General features: G+C 38.7%; 1 protein-coding gene across 2 annotated transcripts; it reads left to right on the top strand.

The window, feature by feature from the left end:
• Window positions 1-25206, top strand: pgm2l1 (phosphoglucomutase 2-like 1). 2 transcript variants are annotated; one of them, XM_056262564.1, is made up of 14 exons: window positions 1-583; window positions 2892-3059; window positions 4506-4612; window positions 10169-10253; window positions 10415-10498; window positions 17962-18155; window positions 19127-19316; window positions 19664-19761; window positions 19874-20054; window positions 20372-20465; window positions 21191-21320; window positions 21483-21672; window positions 21767-21900; window positions 24110-25206. In XM_056262564.1, exons 1-14 carry the CDS (start codon window positions 482-484, stop codon window positions 24210-24212), a joined length of 1860 nt encoding a protein of 619 aa, XP_056118539.1. In that variant the 5' UTR covers window positions 1-481; the 3' UTR covers window positions 24213-25206. The 2 variants fall into 2 exon arrangements, with proteins under 2 accessions (XP_056118539.1, XP_056118540.1); XM_056262565.1 differs by having other exon boundaries at window positions 2-583; window positions 2877-3059.
• The last annotated feature ends 230 nt before the right edge of the window (window positions 25207-25436 follow it).

Below are 25436 nucleotides of genomic sequence, written 5' to 3'. Positions count from 1 at the left end.
TAGATATCGAAAAACATTTACAAAATATTTTGTGACGTGACGTGCGTTCATAACGGAACTGCCTCAGATTATCAACAAACGCACTTCGGCTAAATCCATAAATGCTAACTGCATGTGGCTCACTAGCTGCTCTTACTGAGGAAATGCTAAAGTAAACTATCCAGCTCCAGTGAGTTTAGTCTTGAATTATTTGTTGTAGTCATCAGAAAATCTAGTTTTTCAAACCATTTGGATTCAAATGCGATTTGATCTGTGGACATGGACACTAACGCGACGTATACAACAGTCTTATTTTGATACGCACATAGCGCGATGAGTTGACTTGAAGGTCTGTCTGTCAGTCTGACCTATTTGAATGGTGACGTCACGCCGTTAATCTTTAATTTCCGAGCACGCTGTGCGGAATAACATTCGGTCGCACCGGTTTGAACGAAGCAGCTGGATTTGAAGTGCGAATCTGAGATCTGGATCTACCGCTAAAATGGGGTCTAACGGAGACCTCAACGCAAACTCGCAGTGTCTAAGTAGCACCGGGGACCTGGTCCTGGACAAAGCGATCAGTCAATGGATGACCTGGGATAAGGTGAGAATGCAACTATTTTTAAACCTCGTCACACTGATATTAGGACTGGCAGGCGCTTTGTAAAGTGTTTTCATATTGTTCAGACGTTGTTTGTCTTTGTGAGGCGGTGCATGCATTTTTTAAGTAGGGCATCTGCTCATAAATGCTATTCATTTTTGTGCCATGACCATAAAATGCAAAGTTAAGAGATAAAGCCTCTGCAACATTCAATATCACGTTGCATTTCACTGCATTGCAGTACCAACTTGAGTCATTCAAATGTTGGGCTGTGGTAGATCAGAATGTAATTTGAAGCACTATAAATAATGTACCATAGTAGTACCAGTATTCCTGGAAGTACCTTTGAGTACCATGTAAATTCTGTGGTGAATGCATTTAAGCAACATGGTATGAAAGGGATGTTGTTTGTATTTATCGCTGTATAAATACTGCCCAAGAACTCTTGTAACAGATGGTACTATGGTACTTGTCTACAAAAAGCATGGTATTGCCCCCGGTATAAAAAGTACTGTGGCTGTACCATGACACAGTGATGAAATCAGATTTCCTAAACTAAAATTGATGCTTCATGGTATTTTTACATGGTTCTCTAAGATTCTTCCAGAAATACAATACTTCTATGATTGTAACTCCAAAAACATGGTACCAAAACCTCTGGTAGTAAATTTACATACTTATTTTGTATGGCACTTGTCCAAAAAGACTATATTATTACATTTATGATTTGATCGAAGTAAGTACTATGAAGTATCATTTAAATAAGTGTCATCCTGCATGTCATGTCCTGTTACCTGAATGGCTGAATGTCATAGTCAGAGTGACCAGCCTCTGTCAATCTGTTATTCTAGCGTTCTTTAAAGAGAGTGAGATTTGATGCCAAAGGAGCTTGTGCTTTAAACATTGAGCCTTCAGAGAATGTGGTACATTATAACAGCTATTTTAGTGATATTCTCAGAAATTACACATTGTTTTGTATTGATGTACAGTTTGCAGCTCTTTTTCAGTTTTTTTTTGTTGTTGTTCTTTTTAGCTCAGGCAAATTTAATATTCATATGTCTGGCTGACCTCTTCCTGCAAATGTCAACCTCGGCCTGCACTGGATGACTGGTGTATAGTAGTACACTACAGAGCAACCAGCTGTCAGCTGGCAGTTGTAACAAAATGCCATTAGCTCAGCAAAAATAGACGGAAAGTAACACATTTCCTTTCGTGATATGTTTAAGTTGTACTTTTTGTGATTGTGTACTTCCAATGCTATTTAGACATTCATGCGTTCACATATTTGGGTGGCTCAGCTAGCTTACACGTTTGGATTATTTGAAAGCCTGTTCAGTTTAGGCCACAGAGATAAGCTTTCAAGCAACAGAAAAAAAAAAAATATATATATATTTTCCATCCTGACTGTTGAAATAAAATCTATGATTAGATGATTAGCGCTGACTCATTACTGATCCAAACAAATGCTGGGAAGAGTGTCTGGTGCTGCCCACTTTTTATATGCGAGCACATTATTGATTTTTGATCTGATCAATAGTTTACCATTTGCGATGGCCTGCGGTGTACCAGAATCCTGTTTGTCCTTAAAAATCCCTTCCAAATAACAAATGAATGAGTTAATGCATGGAACCAGGTTTTCATAATTGGTTGTATTTAGGGTTAGTTCACCCCGAAATGACTCCTTTGGTTAATCTTCGAAACACAAATACAATTTTTTATGAGTCCTGAGACGATTTGTCCAGGTAACCAAAACTCCTAAAAGGTTATAAAGACGTCATAAAACGATTCCGTATAAATCGAACGGTTTAATCCAAGTTTTGTGAGGAGACACAACCACTTTATGTGATGAGCATATTTAGGCTTTTATTCACATATAAACGCATAGAGTGCATCACATAAACACAGAAGCTTGTGCGTTCACATGCTAGAACAAACTTCAGTGGTTTTCACGCACACACGTTTGAGCTTCCATGTTTACCGTATGTGATTCACTCTATGTATGTGTCAATTATTGTTTAGATCTAAATAAAAATCTAAATTAAATCTCTTCATCCTATTAAGTGTTTGTTGGATTAAACCGCTTACGGTTTATGATGCCTTTATGACCTTTTTGGATCTTCTAAGTTTTGTTGGTTACCTGGTCAAAAACCTATCAGGTTTCATTGAAAGTGTCCTAATCTGTGTTTAGAAGATTAACCAAAGTCTTATGGTTTTGGATTGACATGAGGGTGAGAGTAATTTTTGGGTGAACTAGGCTAACCCTTTCAAAAAACTTGCATGAAATTGACAACATTAGTTTTTGTGCCTATAGAATCCTCTGACACGGGAACAGATCGAGTGCCTGGTGCGAGAGGGGCGTGTGGTGGAGCTGAGGAGGAGGTTGTGCTCCAGGATGACGTTTGGAACGGCTGGCTTGAGAGCCCCGATGGGAGCGGGGTTTGCTCGCATCAATGACCTAACTGTCATCCAGTCTACACAGGTAAACTGTCCAGGTTAACAGCATGCAGATGAGATCTCAACAGGTATTGCTTCTCACGTGAAAAACATAAAGGCATAAGTCTGACTTTTTCTCTCACAATTCTGACTTTTTTCTCAGAATTGCGAGTTTATATTATCTTTTTTATTCTGTGGCGGAAACAAGCTTCCATAGTAATGGACTGATGTAGTGAAAGCAGAAACGTATGGTATAGTGATGATAATAAGGAGATACTGTTAGAAGTAATAGCAAGAGTAACCATTTTAGCAGTAAAATGGGGGATTCCATATGTCATCCTATACATGTTATGTACCTGTCAGGGTTTATTTTACGATAATGATTTGCTGACTTATTGTACATTCTACTTTAACACATTCCCATTTTCTCAGCATTTGCTTTTCAAATCTTTACTCTTTTGCCTGCTGGTTTGAGGACTGCTTTTGGACTAACAAGGAAGTTTTGAGTTCTGAATTGCTTTATAGTATCAAGTCATTCTAGGTGTATATGACTTTCTTCTTTCAGACGAATACACTCTGAGTTATATAAAAAATGTCCCGGCTCTTCTAAGATTTATAATGTCTGTTTCTGTTTTGAAGTCCATAAAAGGGCCATACACAGTGAGTCTCTACTTGTGCCTTATGCGCAACTTATGACGTCGGAAGTAGCGTAGTGCGTCATGGCGTGGCATAAATACAGCAGTACGTCACATTACTCTCATAAGTTGCGCTTTACACTTAAGTGGAATCCGTATGTTTGTTTGGCTCGAAGCTAGTTATTTTACTTTATAAAGTTTTCAATATGAATATTTTTCTTACACAAACGCATCACTTCACTTCAGAAGGCCTTTATTAACCCCCCGGAGCCGTGTGGAGAACTTTTATGATGGATTTATGCACTTTTATGGACTTAAAAACAGAAACTGCCATTATAAACCTTGGAAGGGCAAAACCATTTTTAAAATATAACTCCGATTGTATTCGTCTGAGAGAAGAAAGTCATATACACCTAGGATGACTTGAGGGTGAGTAAATCATGGGCTAAATTAAATTTTTAGGTGAACTATCCCTTTAAGAGAGTGTTGGTTAATTTAACATCTTTCTCTCTTCTGACCTGTGTAATCAATCTCTCAATATTATTTTACGCTATTATGGATTTTTTCTTTTGCTATTGGGGCAAATGAGAACGCAAAAATTACATTTCTTGTAGGTTCCGTTTTTACCCCTATTAAAATATCCTCAACTATGACGACTTCCGCTTCTGAGAACCCCAGAGATGTGAAAAGAGTCCATTTCAACAGTGACCAAGGGCACATTTATCTGGAATACTGTTTATGAACACAAACCCAAAAGCTCAAGTCTAGTTGGTTGATATTTATTAAAGTATTAGGCTATTCATGGTCCATTCTGTTGTTATAACTATGATAAGTCTGTCTTTCCTTCATTGTTGTAGGGGATGCACAACTATTTAGTCAAATATTTCCCTGACCTGAAAACAAGAGGGCTGGTGATTGGTTATGACACTCGTGCCCAAGCAAGCAGTGGCTGCACCAGTGAACGGTAACATTCTCCACTCCATTAAATGAACTGTCTACATGCAATTACACCTTCACAGTGTTTATAATCTGGCATATTTCATAGCTGCATCAACAAAATAGCCTTCTCCCATGTTCTTTCTTAAATATTTTCATAGGCTAGTATTTTATCTATTGATTTGCACAAACATTTGTTGCACATGCAAGTGGAGGTTCATAACTACAGTAGATGGCATATGTACTGTAATCCCAAAACTTCATAGTATAGTAGGTGACAAAAATAAAATTTTATTTAGTTCTCAGTTTTCAATTAAAGCTATAGTTCATGCAATACATGTAAATTCTGTCATGATCTCCTACCTTATTAGATTTTTGAAAACTGAATGTTTCTTTCGTGTGAATCACAAAAAGACAAATTTATATGATTTAAAAAAAAAAATGAGGGTGAGTAATTAAGAAAATGATTTCGGGCTAAACAAACCCTTTAAACTCACCTTCTTCCTAATATATTTGGATTGTCGAGGAGAGAACTGAACATTGGCGGATGTAGAAGTAGATGTCTTGTTTTGCTAGTAAAATTGTCTGCAAAAAGAACCAGCAAAACTGCCTGTTGTGGGACAAGAGCAAAAATAAGAGTTCTCTCTTCCTGCACTTAACACTAGTGCTGCATTCAGGCACATGTTTAGCGCACTCATCAATTGCAGTCTTTATGTTCTGAAAGCACATTTCTAGAGTCAACAATAGAGTTTCACCTGGCCACTCTGCAATGCATAATATGTACTGTAATTTCTGTTATATCATGACCTTGACTGCATTATATATAATATTCTGATTAGTTATGTGTCTTGAAAACACATTAACCTAATTGCTATAACCAGTTTAGACATAAGACAGGAATTTTGGATCATACAAACTTAAACTACTTAATAGGGGCCAAGCAACGAAGGTGGAGTCTCTAACTCAATCCCTCCAGCGCCACCAACTGTCCAAAGTGGCACTTACGTTTATTCTAGTAAATGTTGAACCGTAAGGGCTAGAAACAAAAATGTAATTATACCCTGTCTATGATGTAATTTTCAGTCGTGAAAATATTTTTCCGCCTTTTTACATTTTCTCTGATTTCCACCAAAATTGCCTTAGATCTTCTTCAGACCATGCTGGAAAAAAGTTAAAAACAACCATTTTCAAATAACGCTCAAACAAATTTGACGAAGAGCATGCCAAATTAGTTGCGAGGTTATATCTCTGCAACCGTTTAGTGCAAGGATAGGCAACGTCGGTCCTGGAGAGTTAAGGCCTGTTCACACCGGGACGAATTTCGCGCGCGATATTCGCCGACGTTTAACGCCTCGTGACTAAACAAAGGGCGCCAATGTGAGTGTGCACACCGACACGAAAAACGTCACGCGTAAAAGCGTCATTTTTTAAAAAAACGCCTCGGGTTAGTTTTTTTTAGTTTGACACGCCACGTCAAAAACTGTCCGACCAATGAGATTGGCGCTTTTGCTCACGTGTCTGGAGCTTCTGAAGTTATAGTAAAACACAACTTGGGGGCGCTCAAACACAAAACGGTCTTGCGTACGTAACGGCGAAGAAGATATAAGCCAAGTAGCGTCAGAGAATGTCTAATTGAAGAGAATTGGCACTGTCTGGTTACTTCCGGTTACTGGACTGGCTGCAGTAACACGTCTCTGTCCATGCGGGGGCGCTCGCGGGCGAATGCAGAATGAATGGGAGTCTATGGGGTTTCACCCCCAGAAATCCACTTTTCTCAGGATGTAATTTTTTGTCAAGTAATTTGAAAGTTGCATTCAAAAGGGGGGACTAAGATAATACACTCAGCTGAAAATTGCATTTTTAAGATCACTTATCTGTTCTAAAAATCCGTTCAAAAATGTGATGACGTCACATAATAGCAGAATGCTATAGCGTGTTCCGGCCAACAACGGCCTAACCTGTAAGAAATCAAAAGGACATAAGTACTCGTTCATTCGACTTTTGGCCTATAATCTATATTGAACTTGCGGAATCAACAATAAAATATATGTTGATTCAACGACAAGCAGGAGAACGAGATACATTTAGCCGTTTAGCTCCATAGACTCACATTCATTCTGCACTCGCCCGCGATCACCTCCACTGGATTTCTAATGGAACTGCAACCAAGATGATACACAATGGGGCTAATAGGAAGTGCTAAGGCTCTCCGTTAGACGGGCTCTGGTAGCGTCTACACTGCCGGGAAGAAATAAGACGAGGAAGATGCAAGGCAAGATGAATGTAGAGCTGCTGGTCTCGTTGCTGTCGGAACATAAAGAACTATATGACAAACGCGACAGCGACTACAAAAATCTTGATAAAAGAGAATGTTATGGAGTGGTATTGCAGAGCAAATGGGCGCCATCTAATGTCAGGGAATGAATTTGCATGTTCACTCGGCTCATCGTCAGCGAAAATCGCATGGGTTTGAACACAAAAAACGCGTTGAAAAACGCTGCCGAATAACGCGCGCCGATATTCGTCCCGGTGTGTACGAGCCTTTGAGCTCCAACCCTGAAAAAAAAAAAAATCCTCACCTGCCTGTTGCTTTCATAGACCGTAAAAGAAATGGACACAGCGACCCCATAGATTTCAACTGAGAAAGTTGAAGCCCATAAAAGCACTCACTTCCTGATAGCCAAGCGCACTGCACAGGCTCAAACTGAGCTTGACGACGTAGATGTGACGTGAGCAACCGTTCTGACCTAGTAGCTGTGCCGAGACAAATCTGAATTGAAATCTGAAACAAATCTGTTGTTGAAATATTTTGTCCCGTTGCTTTTATGACCTCTCCATCTATGGGCTTCTCCCTTGACTTTATGCCTCCATGTCCACCCGATTGCCTCATAGACAGTAGGGCTGTGTATTGGCAAGAATCTGGCGATACGATACGTATCACGATACATGGGTCACGATTCAATATATCGCGATATATTCCGATACTGTGCATAATGCGATATATTGCGATTTTTTTTTTTTAAAGTAGGACTATCATTTTAGAAAAAAGTATTATTTGAAAAAAGACATGATGTGCATAAAAGTCAAACAAGTTTACTTTAGGTAAACAACAATTCAGTACAAGCAAAATCAAACTGCCAGTTTGGGACTGTGCTCACAGGTTCTTGGTGAACACATTTTTATATGCTCAAGTAAGCCATAATAAAATAAAATAAATACAGACCCTGTCACAATACATAAAAAAAGAAATCTGAAAAATCACACACTCAAAAAAGAAAAGACATTGTTATGTCAATAAAAAAAAGTGCTTGCACTATTCCTAGTACACAACATGTACCCTAGTACATCCAACATGTTTTGTGTTGCAAAAACACTAACACGATTCTTAAAGGAAACATTGAAGAACTTAATGTAAATTGTCAGAAAATACACAGCCCCTGACTGCAATGCATATGCATAACAGGCTAATGCATAACAAAGGCTAATGCATAACATAAGGTGCAATCTGAGGTGCAGGATCCAACACATAACACTTAGTGTTATAAAAACACGATTCCTAAAGGAAACATTTAGGAATGTAACACTAATTATTAAATCAATGAAAAGGGAAGCTTATTTAATCTTAAGGTTTTTGTGGAGGAAAACCAGCTGATCAACATGCTCAGGCTTTAAGACACTTCTCTGTGCATTAACAATATCTCCCGCGGAGGAGAAAACTCTCTCCGAAAGCTAGACATTCCAGCACGTTTGTTTTAACCTCCTTGTAAAGATTGGGCACAGCGATATCAGTGATGTGTTGCCGGGACGGTATAGTGTAACGAGGCTCCATTGTTTGCACCATATAACGGAAACCTTCGTTTTCAACCACACTGAGCGGACGCATGTCTTTACAAATGAAATAAACTACCGACTGGGTTATTTTGGTTGCACGAGTTGAAGTCGTTGGTAATTTGTGCGTTTGAACTTGAGCAAGGGTGAGTTGTGAGGGGTCGACTCGTTTAGCTTGCTGTTCGCTTAACTGAGTGTCTGAATGGTGTCTTGCTAAATGTGCCCTCAAATTCGTGGTATTACCAGAGTACTTAATCTTTCCCAGACACAGTTTACAAACCGCATGGTTCTTGTCGATATCTGTAGAGCCCTCTTTACTCTGGAAACCAAAATAATTCCACACTTCAGCACGGAATGCAGCAGGAGCCGGTCTTACGCGGGGTTCAGCCATAGCTATGTTTTTAGCTTTTAGCAAAAAGTTAGACGCGGTTAGGCGAGAGACTAGTGGTGCGTCTCAGCATAGCCATCTAGTGGTAGGGATTTTAAACACAACATAAACTTGAACCAAGTATATTTTTGCACGTAAACTAAAAAAAAAAATCGATATTGCGTTTTTGAAAATCGATACAGTATTGCCAAGTAAAATATCGCGATACTTAAAGGTTGTATCAGTGATTTCTGGCCCAAAAATAAATGTCTAATCTTTCCTAACGATCCGCTAGCTGCCCGCCCCATAAGCATGCCGTCCAAAAACCGCGTCTCTGTAGGCAGCGTAGGTTCTGAGATCTGCACACAAAAACAAATGTGTACAACCACCACTCAAAACCAAAATAAACAGTGTTCCAACCAATCACTGACAGGGGCGGGAAAAATTTATATTTTTTGCCTAACTTCTTAACTGTTTGGCCAAAAGTCATAAACTGGTCTCTTTTAATTCAGTGCAGCATACCGAGTTGAATGATACCCAGTTTTCCCATATCGGCCGTTTTAGTCATTGGCCATTTAGAATTTTGTCATAAAATGGTGTATTTTATGAACCATGACCTGAAGGCACTTACAATTTCATGATAAATTTTCCAAAACCCAAAGTAAAATGTATTATTTCAAATTATATATATATATAATTATATTATATGTTTTATAATTATAAATCATATAAAATGCTAATAGCTTTTGATTATTTTTTCATATTTTAATGAAACTGGCCTTAATAGATTCCTTGAGTCATACTGAGAACAATGATACCAATTATGCAATATTTGGTTGAACTTGCTGTCTGCCATTTTGCATTTCTTTGAAATAATTTTTTTTCTAACTCTTCCTACCTAGACAGTTGGTCTGATTTTTACCAAAATCGGTTTAGAAATAAAGCTCTGAACTTTTTCCGGCATGGGCTGAAACCATTCTCGAATAACGCATCAACAAATTTGATGGCATGGTGGCTGTAACTCTGCAACACTTGCACCAAACTTTGAATGTGTCATTGTCACCTAACACTGACCACACATCAAATTTGGTAACAGCGCCACCTATTGGTCCAAAGTGCTAAGCAATTAAATCAAATTACTAGTGATTGTATAATTGTATTTATGATTTTCCAGCTGTTTTGCCTAAAATGTATCTAAAAATGTCTTTAATTACTTATTGTTGCAGTCTGATAACTTATTCTTCATTTAATTGCTGCTTGCATCTATATTTTAGAATTATATTTGTGTATGTCTATACAGTACCCTACATTTGCTGTGATGAATCATTTTTCTGTTACATCAGATAAAACAGTGTAAATAACATTTCCCACCCTTTGGTTTATCTGCAGGCTTGCAAGGTTGACTGCAGCTGTTATGCTTTGTAAAGATATCCCTGTCTATTTGTTCTCTACATATGTGCCTACCCCATTTGTGGTAAGAAAATGATATTGATAGATTTTGTTTTAATTACAGTTATATAACAACAGAGTTGTTATTTTGTCTTGTCTTTGCCCTATGAGCAATGATAATAAAGAAAAGAGAGTGAAAGTTATCTTGAATCCTGTGAATTGTCTTTCCATCTTTTATTCCTCCAGCCGTACGCTGTGATGAAGTATGGAGCTGCAGCTGGAGTCATGATCACTGCTTCTCATAACAGAAAAGAGGACAATGGGTACAAGGTGAGCAGCTGTTAATAAATTCAGTTCAATAATTCAAACCTACAGTTTTCAGTTATTTCAGATCATTCTGCTGCATCACAGTAAGAGAATTGTCTTGAAACTGTAAAATTAAAACGGCAATAAAAGAGCTGGAGGCGTTCTAACACTCTCACACTTGCTATTCTTGTTACTTGGCCCTTTTTAGTTTTTCGATAATATACAGGTCCTTCTAAAAAAATTAGCATATTGTGATGAAGTTCATTATTTTCCATAATGTAATAATAAAAATTAAACGTTCATATATTTTAGATTCATTGCACACCAACTTTGTTTTTATTGTTTTAATACTAGGGGTGTAACGATATTTGAACCGAACCGAAAAACCGCGATACACCACCCACGATACGTATCGCGATACTCTCATGGTGAACCGAACACGCCCCGCCCCCTGCTGCCCCGCCCAGCCCCGGCTCATTGCACCTCATGTGTTATGTGTACACAACGAATACAGGGCTGTTGCCTAACCACCATTAACCAGATATAATCGCAATAAGCTCAGTGTTTTGTTACTTTTGATAATAAGCAAGGTGTAATCTTTCAAATTATGTCTATTTGATCACGAAATGCAAACAATAAATGCCGTTTTGGCGCTCTTAGATGTGGCGTGACAGATATCACTGTATGCATGCGGCAGCGCGATCATCTCTTCCTCAGTTACAGAATAAACATGAATGGACACCCGAAGTTATGTTGAAAGATACAGTATACTTACTGAAAGGCATCATAACTCGTGTAAACACTCAATCAGTGTTTCAACAGCGGAAATACGTCAATAAAACGCTTAGTTTTTCACATAGCTTTATATTTACCTCAGGCAAGTCATTCAGTGTCCACAGCTTGCTGGTTTGCTAACTCTTTCACTAAATAAATGCTATATATTAGCCTATATATTATATTTTACTTAACCTGTTTATGATATCTTGATTATTTAATGTATGTTTAAAATAGTTGTCATGAAAATAACAGCAACTGTGTAAATTATTATATAACAATAACAAATTAGAGTAAAAACATGTTAAAGCTCCAGTCGGCAAGTCTGGCAGATTGAGTGGATTTGGATTTACAACTCTCATGCCCCTCCCCCACTATCAACGGATACCCTCCCACCCAGTTCATGCTCGTCAGTGCGTGTGCACCAGATTTTCAGTGAACGCCAGGACTCTCAAGTGTCACGCATTGAGCGTGACAGTCACTCATTGAGCGTGACAGTCACTCATTTCGGTCTTTTGTCACGCTCTCCCGCCACACATTGTATTTCTCACGCTGAAAAACTATTTGTAATATATTTAATATGCCGCAGCGCCCAAAACTTTGGCCGCGCCGCTCTCACTCTGTGGAACCGGCATGAATCAAGCGCGTTTCCTCTGGTGTTGTTCGTCGAGCTACACAATAAGCCAATCAGAAAATAGCACTATTGTATCTGGGTAAGATTTAACGCAACAACCAATGACAAAAATGTATCCAACCCCCCGTCGGCTGGGTGTCACTCTTACCTGTCTTCAAAACTTGAGAGCCCTGGAACGCGCCCGTCTCATCAGCATCCATCAACACCATGGAGTATTTGGAGGTATGCTGTCCTGGCTAATCTACCGATAGATTGCAATTGCTAACGTCATTTATACTCTAAATGAGCTTACTTGATTTTCCGCCATCACTCTTCGTTACTGCACGAACTTCCGCGAACTTCAGGCGTGTGCATGTGATTGTAACGTGCGCGAGGGGTGGCGTGTGCCCGATCTGTGATTGACAGTCAGATCTCACACCCCCCTGCGCTGATTGGACATGATGAGCCGGGAGCTGTGGATTTTTGCAAAACAAATAACACGCTCCAGGTGGAGTTAGAAGCTCGGGTTTTTTTCTAAAACCACTTTATTTATGTTGTTCTGTCAGATTATAGTGTCGATTTCACTGAATATGATCAAAAAAAATGTTGCCGACGGCAGCTTTAATGCAAAAATTGCCTTATGTGCAGTTTACATGTTTTCATAAAATTTGTTATTTGATTGTTGATTATTATTATATCATTTAGGCTAAAAGTCTAGGCTCTGTTGTTAAGCTTTAATGTTATAGTAATGTGCAAGTAAGGGCTGTAGTTTACAGCATTAGCAGATAATTTTGTTATCCTTGAGAAACGTTTACTTGTAATTGAATTAATTTAAAGACAAGGACACAATTTGTTCATTAAAGCACTGTTTAATAAAAAATAAAAGCAATTTTAGCTTTCTAAACCCCCCCACCCCACCGAAATGAACCGAACCGAACCGAGACCTCAAAACCGTGGGACGAACCGAACCGTCAGGTTTGTGTATCGTTACACCCCTATTTAATACTGATGATTTTGGCATACAGCTCATGAAAACCCAAAATTCCTGTCTCAAAAAATTAGCATGTCATGAAAAGGGTCTCTAAACGAGCTATTAACCTAATCATCTGAATCAACTAATTAACTCTAAACACCTGCAAAAGATTCCTGAGGCTTTTAAAAACTCCAAGCCTGTTTCAATACTCAAAACCGCAATCATGGGTAAGACTGCCGACCTGACTGCTGTCCAGAAGGCCATTATTGACACCCTCAAGCAAGAGGGTAAGACACAGAAAGAAATTTCTGAACAAATAGGCTGTTCCCAGAGTGCTGTATCAAGGCACCTCAGTGGGAAGTCTGTGGGAAGGAAAAAGTGTGGCAAAAAACGCTGCACAACGAGAAGAGGTGACCGGACCCTGAGGAAGATTGTGGAGAAGGACCGATTCCAGACCTTGGGGGACCTGCGGAAGCAGTGGACTGAGTCTGGAGTAAAAACATCCAGAGCCACCGTGCACAGGCGTGTGCAGGAAATGGGCTACAGGTGCCGCATTCCCCAGGTCAAGCCACTTTTGAACCAGAAACAGCGGCAGAAGCGCCTGACCTGGGCTACAGAGAAGCAGCACTGGACTGTTGCTCAGTTTTGCATGTCATTCGGAAATCAAGGTGCCAGAGTCTGGAGGAAGACTGGGGAGAAGGAAATGCCAAAATGCCTGAAGTCCAGTGTCAAGTACCCACAGTCAGTGATGGTCTGGGGTGCCATGTCAGCTGCTGGTGTTGGTGCACTGTGTTTTATCAAGGGCAGGGTCAATGCAGCTAGCTATTAGGAGATTTTGGAGCACTTCATGCTTCCATCTGCTGAAAAGCTTTATGGAGATGAAGATTTCATTTTTCAGCACGACCTGGCTAGTGCTGCCACTAACGACTAATTTTCTAACGACTAATCTTTCGACTAATTTTACGGTTAGTCGACTAATCTAAACGACTAATTAAAAAAAAAAATCAAGTGTTTATTTCGTTGTGTCCATTTTATTTTGAACTCAACTGAAGGGCCAAAACATAAAATGTCACCTGTTCAAAAACATTATGTATTAACAATCTAAGCATTAAGTATCTGCATTTGCATTAGGCTATACCATATTAGTCAGAGTCCTAATCTAATCCTCTAATAACAAACTGTATGTATTACTTAAATTAGCTCTTTGTTCTGCCTTAAAAAATGTACAGTAAGCTAATAATGATTAATTTATGTACATTTCTGAAAAGCGTAACTGATAACATCACTCTGAATAGTAAAGTAGATCTATGCATTTTCTGTGAAAAGCGCTATACAAATAAATTGGAATTGAATTGAAAGAGTCTGGACTAGCCCACTATGAGTCGCGCTGAAAGCAGGCAGGCACGCAGTTATGTAGCTCGCGTTTACACTTGCGTGCATGGCGGGCCCGTGCCGCGGTTCGCGTGAATGTGAAAGCAACACGGACTCGGGAGCGCTTGTTCAGGAAGTTAAGTAACCTGCCCATGCGTTTTAGCTGATTATGATGCATTTAGTTAAATAAAACACATGTAAGGGATGATAGTGTTGATGATTTACCTTGGATACGCGAGAGTTGAGTCTGCAGTGTATTCGCGCATTGCGCGTGGAATCAGGGCAACACATTTGGAAATCCACTGTCTCCTCAAAAGAGTCCGTTTGAAAAACACAATATATTGACCCGCGTTCTGTTTTCTATCATGCGCCGTGCACGTTTGCGATGGCATAAGATGCACGCAAACTCAACAGGGTTCAATAGAATTGAGTGTGAAACCAGACCAACGATGCGGGGGGCGCCGGGAACAATCGCACTCGCGCTCGGACTCGGACCGCAGCAAACGAGCCCACTGTGAAAGCTCCGTCACCTGCCTCCGCAATTTTTCATATCAAAGCAGTGAAGGCGGGCGGGAACGTGAAGGAAAATGATAGCAGATAAACCAGCAGGGCGCACACGGCGCACAGACTGGTGTGTGGAGGTGAATTACAGTGAGCCGTTTGTGACGGGAGACCAAAAATAAATAGCGTCAATAGTAAAACGACACGTCGACTAAAAAAAATTGCCGTCGACTAATTTGCATGGTCGATTACGTCGACTAAGTCGACCAATCGCGGCAGCACTAGACCTGGCACCTGCTCACAGTGCCAAAACCACTGGTAAAGGGTTTACTGACCATGGTATTACTGTGCTCAATTGGCCTGCCAACTCTCCTGACCTGAACCCCATAGAGAATCTGTGGGATATATTGTGAAGAGAAAGTTGAGAGACGCAAGACCCAAAACTCTGGATGAGCTTAAGGCCGCTATCGAAGCATCCTGGGCCTCCATAACACCTCAGCAGTGCCACAGGCTGATTGCCTCCATGCCACGCCGCATTGAAGCAGTCATTTCTGCAAAAGGATTCCCGACCAAGTATTGACTATTGAGTGCATAACTGATAATAATTATTTGAAGGTTGACTTTTTTTTTGTATTAAAAACACTTCTTTTATTGGTCGGATGAAATATGCAAATTTTTTGAGACCGGAATTTTGGGTTTTCATGAGCTGTATGCCAAAATCATCAGTATTAAAACAAAATAAAAGACCTGAAATATTTCAGTTGGTGTGCAATGAATCTAAAATATATGAAAGTTTAATTTTTATCATTACATTATGGAAAATAATGAACTTTATCACAATATGCTAATTTTTTGAGAAGGACCTGTACATGTTTTTTTAGCCTAGCAAACTTAAAGGTATAATCCACCCCAAAATGAAAATTGTCATTTACTTTCTTCTGCAGGCTCTTTTATAGATATAATGCAGTTACTTTGTAAATGTGGTTCTTATAAGTTCAAAAATTAATGTTGTTATGGCAAAGTAAGTGTATATTGTCAGACATGTCCTTCTCTTTTTGTAAAATCCTTCTTATTAATATAAAACCAAAATAAGGAGTCCTTTGATCCTTCTTCTGAGACTTAACATTGCGTTTTACTATTGGTACACACTTCACGTGTGGTGGAAAAACAATGAAAAATTTAGATTCCGCCTATCAATAGGCTACGTGCACAAGCGTAGTGACGAACTTCCGCTATTGTCAGAAGTCGGCATATCAGTTTCCGGTTTACGACTGTTCATCCGCATCTGCTAATAACAGTCGTAACATCCGCATCCGTTTTTGAAAATCGATACAGTATTGCCAAGTAAAATATCGCGATACTTAAGTGTATCGATTTTTTTCTTACACCCCTACATGTCACAAAGAACTTGTTTTTCAACCTCCACGATTGAGACGAGTGTTGTTCATTATGTCGCCTTGTTGAAGTAAATTGTAGTTTTCCTTGATTAAATGCGCATTTATGGTGAGATTACTACATTTTATTTACTTAAACGCATTTATGGTGAGATTACTACATTTTATTTACTTAAACGCATTTATGGTGAAATTACAACATTTTATTTACTTAAACGCATTTATGGTGAAATTACAACATTTTATTTACTTAAACGCATTTATGGTGAGATTACTACATTTTATTTACTTAAACGCATTTATGGTGAAATTACTACATTTTCAGGTCAATCTTTATCATTTTGACCACGAAACATGCGGTGTCACTTTAATTCAGCGTTTGCAGCACAGCAAAAAATAGACTCGGTGTGGAAACGATCGCTGTGCTGCTGTTATACGTACCGCACCTGGAACGGTGTGAAAAGTGAAAGCCCTAACCTGTTAACATGGTGCGTTAGGAGCACTGCTGTGTGGCACTTTGCTCTGCTTCAAGTCGCTAACAGCCATTTGAGCTTCCACTGCTTCCTGAAAAACACCAACCTTCGTGCGCAGTGGCTGCACAAAATAGACACTTTGGGCGACGCGCAAAAAAATACAAAAAATAGTAAGTATGTGTTTGTGGTACAGCCGCGGATCAGTTATTCACTGTAAATGCATCATAATATGTGAAAGCACTATAGCACGCGTTGCTCCTGCACCGCAACACGCACTGCAAACGGGGTATGTGTGAAACGGGCGTTAGATCCACCTACAGTTCTTAGAAACTTAGATGTGTTTAAGAACTATTTTTTTTTCGTACAACAGCAGCACTCATCTTGTTTGTTTATTAGCGGATGCGGATGAACAGTCGTAAACCGGAAACTGATATGCCGACTTCTGACAATAGCGGAAGTTCGTCACTACGCTTGTGCACGTAGCCTATTCCTTTGTGCGTATTTTTTTAACTTTTCAAGCACAAGAACATGTGAAAGAATTTAATTCGGTATTCGCAGCACTATTTTTTTATGTGTGCACAGACTGCTGCCTTTCATATAGTACACTGTATTGACTTCTTTCACATCTTCATTTGCTTGAATGGACAAACACACACAAAATTGTCAAAATATCCTTTTTTTGTCTTAAGTGAATGTAATTGGTTAAGAAAGAAAACGCACGTGTGTCAGTATATTGTATCCGTGCATTCGCTCTTATGAAAGCAGCCTAATATACCTTCTGCAGTCATTAATGTTAATCAAAAAAGAAAATGACTCCATTGTTGACTAAATAACGTTTGTAACTTTAATAAGGATTCACCTATATTTTATTTATAATGTGAAGACAGTGCAATGTTATTTTACATTTGATGACATTTGATTTCAATAAATGTACTAGACCTACCTGAGAAACTTAAACTGTATTTTATTTGTTCAGTTGTATTTATTTGTTCTTATTTTATTTATGTATACTTTTCTTGAACTTTATATTAGTTAGTCTAGTTGTTTTTGCTGTGATATTTTTGTTGAAACTGGGAATTGATACGAATCGGAATCGATAAGCAAATTTGGAATCGGAATCGTTAAAATTCTATTGATACTCAACCCCAATTACAATAAACCTAATATTCTCATATTTGCAAGCCTGATTTTTTTCTTCATTGTTGCATTCTGAAATGTTTCTCAGTGGAATAGCATGTTGTATTCCTATCATTGCTGCAAGGGACTGGTTTAAAAGCACTGACTTTTGAAAGTAACACAAGAGCGCACTCGAGGATGTCTTGTACATTCCTTTAGAACAGGAACACGGTGTTCAATTGATGTGAATCAACCTTGTGTTTTTTCTGTAGGTTTACTGGCACAATGGTGCACAGATCTCCTCGCCGCACGATAAGGAGATCTTGCATTGCATTGAGGAGAGTACTGATCCGTGGGAAGAGTCCTGGAATGTGGACCTAGTTGAGAGCAGCCTGTTAAGGAGTGACCCACTGGAGGACGTCTGCCGCTGGTACATGGAAGAGCTAAACACTGTCTGCTTCCACAGGTGCAGTCTCTCGCCTGTACTAAGAGAGTGTACTATTGGTGTTTTTAAAGGGGTCATATAATGCCATTTTTGTACAAGCTAATATGATTCTTTAGGGTCTAAATTAAAAGTTTGTAATATACTTTAATTACAAATTCTCATTAGTATTGTAAGAAAACACCTATTTTACCTGGTAAAAAACAGCTCTGTTTTCAGCACGCCGTTTCAGTGTATATGACTTTAAATGATCATGAGCTTTGCTGACTCCGCCCCTCTGTTCTATGCGTACACCAGAGCCGGCTCTGGCGTACACCGTTTGTAACACTGTAAAATACTGTAAAAATAAAGTGCCAAGATGAACCGAAGAGTGTTTTTCGTAGCAATGATATAGATGAACTGTTTTTGGTTTCCCAAAAAACTTCAGTTAAGTGTTCTTAGAAGCATGTTTTGGTGACATTGAGTGTGAAGAACCTTTTATATTCTAGAAAACTTTTTTTTCCCTTTATCAGTGACGTATATCTGAGTGAAACTGCTTCTCGAATAAGAATGTAGGGCAGATGAATTGATGTAGGATTTTGTCCATGAAGAATTTTTGGGATGTTTGAGGTTTGCTATTGGTGGATCTCATGTGAGTGACAGGTTGCCCCGCCCTCACGCCAGTAAACGCATCATCAGAGAAGAGATGAACTGCAAGATGGAAGGGAAGTTATTTTGATTAAAGATTACAAGGACACAGGAATTAATATATATATATATATATATATATATATATATATGTGCACAGATAAATCACTTATAATAATACATACTGCAATATTTCATGAAAGATAAGAACGGTCAATTTTTATTTCATGGTGACTTTAAGAAACACTACGATCTACAAAGTCTAAATAATTTATTTTGGTTAGAGGAACTAAGTATATAGAAGTTTTTTTCAAGTATGTGTTTGATTTTGACCACTTTTTTTTCTTTTTCTTTTTCTCTCATTGCAGAGAACTTAACACAAAGTCTCCCCTGAAGTTTGTGCATTCCTCTTTCCATGGCGTTGGTCACAACTTTGTCCAGAGAGCTTTTCAGCAGTTTGGCTTCCCACCTCCGATCCCTGTTCCAGAACAGAAAGATCCAGATCCTGAATTCTCCACTGTCAGTTGTCCTAACCCAGAGGAAGGAGAATCTGTCTTGGTAAAATATTTTATATACATATATATATATATATATAATTTCGACTTTTATAACTTGTATTACGTTACATAATTCTAAATAACTATGAAATTTATTTAATTACCATAACAATTAAAATATATATATATATATTTATACTTTATAAATACTTTATTTGGAACCATGAGCATATTGGCTTATTAATTAGTGATTTATTATTAGTTTGTCCTTGAAAGACCAAGGGTTCTGCCAAAACCAGCTAGCCAAACCATGGCCCCTTGGTTCTAGCACGGTGAAGGGGAAAACAATGCTAATTTAACATGCGGACATACTGTAACCATTGAGTTGTGTTGCACTGACCGTTTAAGGAGCTGGCCCTTCGTTTGGCCGAGAGAGAAGAGGCTCGCATTGTCGTGGCCACAGACCCTGATGCTGATCGCTTGGCTGTTGCGGAGCTGAATGACAAGTACTTCATCATTAATACCCTCAGCAGTAAAACGTGTCAGGTCTACTTGACAGTACTTGTTCTGAACTCTTGAGTTAAGTAGTAATTAGTATTCTATGTTTTTTATGGGCAGTTGCAGTTGGAAAGTGTTCACGGGAAATGAGTTGGCTGCATTGCTCGGCTGGTGGATGTTGTTTAACTGGAAGGAAGCACATCCTGACCCAGCAGACACTGAGGGAGTATACATGCTGGCCACCACCGTTTCTTCCAAAATACTTAATGCCTTGGCACGCATTGAAGGGTTTCATTTTGAGGTTAGTTCAAGTCTCAATTTGAAGTTTGTACTATACTAAGGCTTGAAATATCTTGAGTGCTTTATTATTCTTGAATCGAGATTATGATCTAAATCGGGGGTTTGGATGCTCATATAAGATCCGCATCCTTAAATTTAAAAGGCAGCTATAATTTTTTTATGTATAAAGACCCAATAAAATATGTGTAAAATGTCCACGTACCCCTTAGTGCAGCACTTCCCCTCAGATTTGAAATCTAAATTAATTGGTTTGCTAAACAAAATACAAGGCCACTGCTTAATAGTTTAGCTTTTTTTTTTTGTCCTCCTTCACCCTAGGAAACATTGCCTGGCTTCAAATGGATTGGAAATAGAATCCATGAATTAGCAAAAGCAGGAAAGGAGGTCATTTTTTCCTTTGAAGAATCCATTGGTAAGTGTTTAACTGCAGATACACGTGAAGTTCAAGCAATGCTGTCGCCAGCACGTTTGTTTATTCTTTAAATTAGAGGGATTGTTCATCCAAAATTAAAAAAAGTTTGCTGTCCTTCCCTGTTCATTCCAAACATAAAAGGGCTTTGAACACGGTGTCAAACCTGTGCAGTCTGAAACGATGGTAAAATGTTAAGACTTGACTCTTCGCAACAGGCAGCCAATCACATGCTTCACATTCACAGTCATGGAAACAATCCGCATTGTATAAACAGTAGTTTCAGCGTTTGGGGGAGACTGATTCCGTTTACAAAGGGGATTAGAAAAACCCAGGGTTAACCATTTCAAGTGTGAAAAGTCCTAAAGGAAGATTCTTTGAGGAAAAAATGAATCTTATTTTGGGGTGGGGTCCATACAATTAAAGTCAGTGGGGTCCAGTGTTGTTTTGAAGCACTTTGACTTTGTATGGACAAAACAATTGAAATATTCAAATTTCTCCTGTTAACACACATTTCATAATCCAATCGATTCCCAAAAGATAAAGTCTGATCTTTTTTAAGCTTCCTCTGTCATTTTGAAATGTCACACAATGGTTTGTGAACACCATTTTAATTTGCTTGAAATTTAACAAGGCTTGTATTTTTTTTCCATACAAAGTCAATGGGCTTCAAAACAATACTATATGGAACAATAATGTTATGTCTCATCCTTTATTTATGATGCCAGGGTTTTTGTGTGGGAACATGGTTCTTGATAAGGATGGAGTCAGTACATCAGCTGTTGTGGCTGAGATGGCTGCTTATCTGCACACCAAAAACCTTTCCTTGAACCAACAACTATGCAACATCTATGAAATGTGAGCATCTATTCTGCTACACGTCTTTGGTTTTCTTTATTAAGTACTTATTATTGAAGATTTCAAAGAACTATGACATTTTTTGTGTGATTCTGTACCATCGCTTTCACATTTTACTTTGATCATAATACTCTGATTGTTCTCTTCACTGTTGTACCCCAGATATGGCTATCACATTTCCAGAACATCCTATGTCCTCTGCAATGACCCACCCACTATTTACAGAATATTTAGCCGTCTGCGCAACTTCGGAGGCCCGGGTGTATACCCAGAATTATGTGGTGATTACTGCATCACACACATCAGAGATGTGACCACTGGTTATGACAGCAGTCAGCTTGACAAAAAATGTGTATGTCTTAGCAGATCTCCTGTATATTTCTTGATTTTAGGTCAATGACAAACAGTTTGAGTGGAATAATTAGTCTTTTAATATTTCCTTTTAGGTCCTTCCATTAACAAAAAATAGCCAAATGGTTACATTCACATTTCAGAATGGCATTGTTGCCACGCTTAGGACCAGCGGGACTGAGCCAAAGATCAAGTATTACACAGAATTCTGTGCACCACCAGGAGAACGGTTTGGATCTTCTATTAGAAGTTTTAAAATGGATGGTATTGTTGGTACTGGACTACTTAACTGGATAGCTGGTTTTGTTTTAATTTTGAATTAAAAGTATGAGTGTCTTTGTTATGGTGCGTTCACACCGGACGCAAATAGCGCGTCAGGCGCGAGTGATTTCAATGTTAAGTCAATGCAAAGACGCGTTACGCGCGTAAAAAATCCTGCGGCGCGGTAGACGCGAATACGCCTCATTCGTGTGTCAAGTTCGCGCGAATGGCGCGAATTGAGCGTCTGGCGCGTTAAGCGCGTTACGCGCGAATGTTTTATGTAGTGCTTTTTGTGCATTCTCGCGTTTGACGCAAAATTCGCGTCTGCCGCCCGAGTTGAAAAATCTGAACTTCTGCGTCAATTCGCGGCGCGTTAACCAATCAGGAGCCTGCTTGCTGCTGTCACGTGGTGAAGTGACAGTTTATAATGTTATTTTATGTTAGGCCTCAATAAATTATTTTGTAATATGACAAATGCTTGGTGTGCAAAGCAAATCTTTCACATAAAAACTCTATTTCAATATATGAGAGATACTCATTTTGTATTGAATGCTATTTATTCCATATCTATTCTAGATTATATGAAACATTATTATTCTAATGTAAAGACAACAAACACAATTTAGTGTATAAAAACTTTAAAAAAAATCACAGGACAGGTTTCACTTTTGGAGGCTGGCTCCATTTATTATCAAAACAAAAATAAATGACAGATTAGGTGGATGCGGGCGAGGGTGAAACTCGCGCCGGGCTGTAGAGCGCGGGCTCGACAGGCATAGACCACTCGAGGCCGAGGCCTTATACGGCCTACGCTGTCCTCGTCAGCGTCCTCACCGTTAGGTCCACCAAACCTAGCTCCTGGCAAATAGTGAAACTCCTGAAACCCTCCGGAGGGTCTGGTGGACCCGGTACAGCGACGATGTCCCCTACGCAGCTGTTTCTGCTCTCCAGAGCATATACCAGCGGTGACTCTCTCCAATAATGCTAATGCTCGATAAACATCTAAAAAGATGGCCGCCAACGGGTTTCGAAACTTTCGCCTCCGGATTTCGCCTCTGACGCGCGTAAATTTCGCTTCAAACTTTTGTTTTTACGCGCGTCAATTTCGCCATTGACACGCGAATTAACACCAAGTGGTCAAGCGTCAAACTAGACGCGGTAGACGCGAATTTGACGCGCTATTCGCGTCCGGTGTGAACACACAGTTAGACAAAATGCCAAATCAAGTGGCATTCATTTCAAACAAAAAATGGGGTAACTTCCTTTCGATAGTCCATATGAGACATTAGAATGTAAGTCATTAGACTGTCTATTTAAAGGGATAGTTCGCCCAAAAAAATTTAATTCTGTCATTAATTACTCACCCTCATGCCGTTTCAAACCCATAGGACTTTCGTTCATCTTTGGAACACAAATGAAGATCCTTTTGGTGAAATCTGAGAGCTTTCGGTCCCTCCATAGACAGCTATGCAACTACCCCTTTGACGCTTCAAAAAAGTTCATAAAGCATAAAACGAATCCATATGAATTGAGTGGTTTAGTCCAAATTTTCCGAAGAGACTCGATCACTTTATACGAGGAACAGTTTGAATTTAGGATTTTATTCACAGATAAACTATGTCTGCTTATTCTACTATTAACCCTAACCTAACAGTCTACTAACACTCTGAGAGCTAGTTGACTTGACATGTTGCAAATTATCTTTGAAGTATGTTGTCTTCAAAGTTAGTTGTCATGTAGTTGCAAAGGTATTTATAGTTAGTAGGAATATCGAAATAAAGTGTACCCAAAAAGGATTCCGATTAAAGAAAATGTATTTGGAACATATCCATAGTTAAGGTGATAACTAGTTGGGACACTTGACCTGTGTGATCTTGAGTATCTGACATGTATCCACTACTTTGTCCAGTTCATTAAATGTCATTGCAAAAATGGCTCATATGATTAAAGACAGTTCGGAGGAAGTCAAGCATAATATTTTTGTGATATCTAATACAATGCCATTCATAAATTTATGTGTGGCTTAAATGTCCTTATACTTTATGAGGCCACTGTATTATCTTACAGAATTTACCTGATATTCTCGATTCTTAGATCAGATTTATAAAAAAAAAAAAAGCATTTTCTCTTATATATTTATGTATATGTTTTTTTATTTTTTTTTTATTGTATTGCAGTGATATCTCTTGTCTGGAGGAGGAGTTAAGAAAAGTGACCTCTGCTCTAGTTGAAGAGTTTCTTGAGCCTGACAAGAACAACCTGCTTCGCAGATCAGTATAGCTTTCTTTCACTCGTGAGTCGTGGTAAGATTGTTGTCCTCATGGGCATCTCATGTAAACCAGTCCCAATAGGCCTGTCAGTGTACCGTCCTGTGAATGTCGTTTTATCACTGTGAAATTATTTGAAGCATTATCACCTCATGGCTCTCAAACAAAAAAGTAAATATGACTGCCTTTTCATTTCAGTGGTTTATATATGACAAAAAATATTGTCATGATCGTTTTCTTTTCTTTCTTTTTTTTATCTCAATTGAATGTGTCTTGGTCTGAGAAGAAATTTACGAGGGTTTGATTTTATTTTTGTAACATTTTTCAAGAAACCGTCTTAACTTTATCTTTGAATGCCACATTATAACCATTACTTTTGTTGTATATCCCACCTGCTTTGATTTGATGTCTGCTTGTGTCCAGATTTCATGAATATCACTCCACATTATATTACATATGTTATTTTAACCCATGATCTGCTCATTGTTCTCTGAGGTTTTGCTGAGAGTTGCTGCTGCTACCTTTTTAAAGCTCCGTGAGCATGTGTATTTGTTGTGCTCTCATAAACCTGTCCATATTATATAAATATATATGTTGATGTTCACATATGTGTTGCAAGGTGTGTTGACGCTCACACCCTTTATGTTGCGTTTTATGCGTTGATAATCAAGAAGCAAGCAGGACAGCATCTTGTTGCTCCCCTGAACTTCTGCTGGCTTCATGCTGGATACGCACAGAGTATAGGTAATTAATGGAAGAATCTGTTTTATTTTTTAAACTTCTGGTTTCTGCTGTACATAGTTTCATGGGCATATTTGTCTTTTGTGGGTTATATACACAATGTGCAAGTTGCAGTAAGTTATATAAGTGCTATTGGCTTGCAAGCAAGACAAGCACGGCATTACACTCTACTGATAGATAACGAGAAGGATTATAATTATTCACTCTTTAGCTGTTTGGTTACTAAGAACTTATAAAACCGGTCAGAAAAAAAAGTTGGTCACATTATTGTTTGGCAGTTTTGTTTCCTAACAGTTCTCCATCACTTAAGAAATTTATTATTTGGGCAGTTCTTTGTCGGTTTAGGTTATTATTTATTCTAAACGCAATGATATCTACTCTATTTATTTATTTGGTTCTATCTATGACTATGCAGTCGTACAGCCATTTCTACCATACCTTTGTTTTTGTTTTTTTAGCAATGCTATTAAATGGCACAAAGTCAATATTAATTGAG

Source organism: Rhinichthys klamathensis, unplaced genomic scaffold, assembly GCF_029890125.1.
Source record: "Rhinichthys klamathensis goyatoka isolate OS25496 unplaced genomic scaffold, OSU_Roscu_1.1 h1tg000194l_1, whole genome shotgun sequence".
In the NCBI taxonomy this organism is placed as follows: domain Eukaryota; kingdom Metazoa; phylum Chordata; class Actinopteri; order Cypriniformes; family Leuciscidae; genus Rhinichthys; species Rhinichthys klamathensis.
Note: the sequence above shows the minus strand (reverse complement) of the source record. Positions and strands in the feature narration are given on the sequence as shown.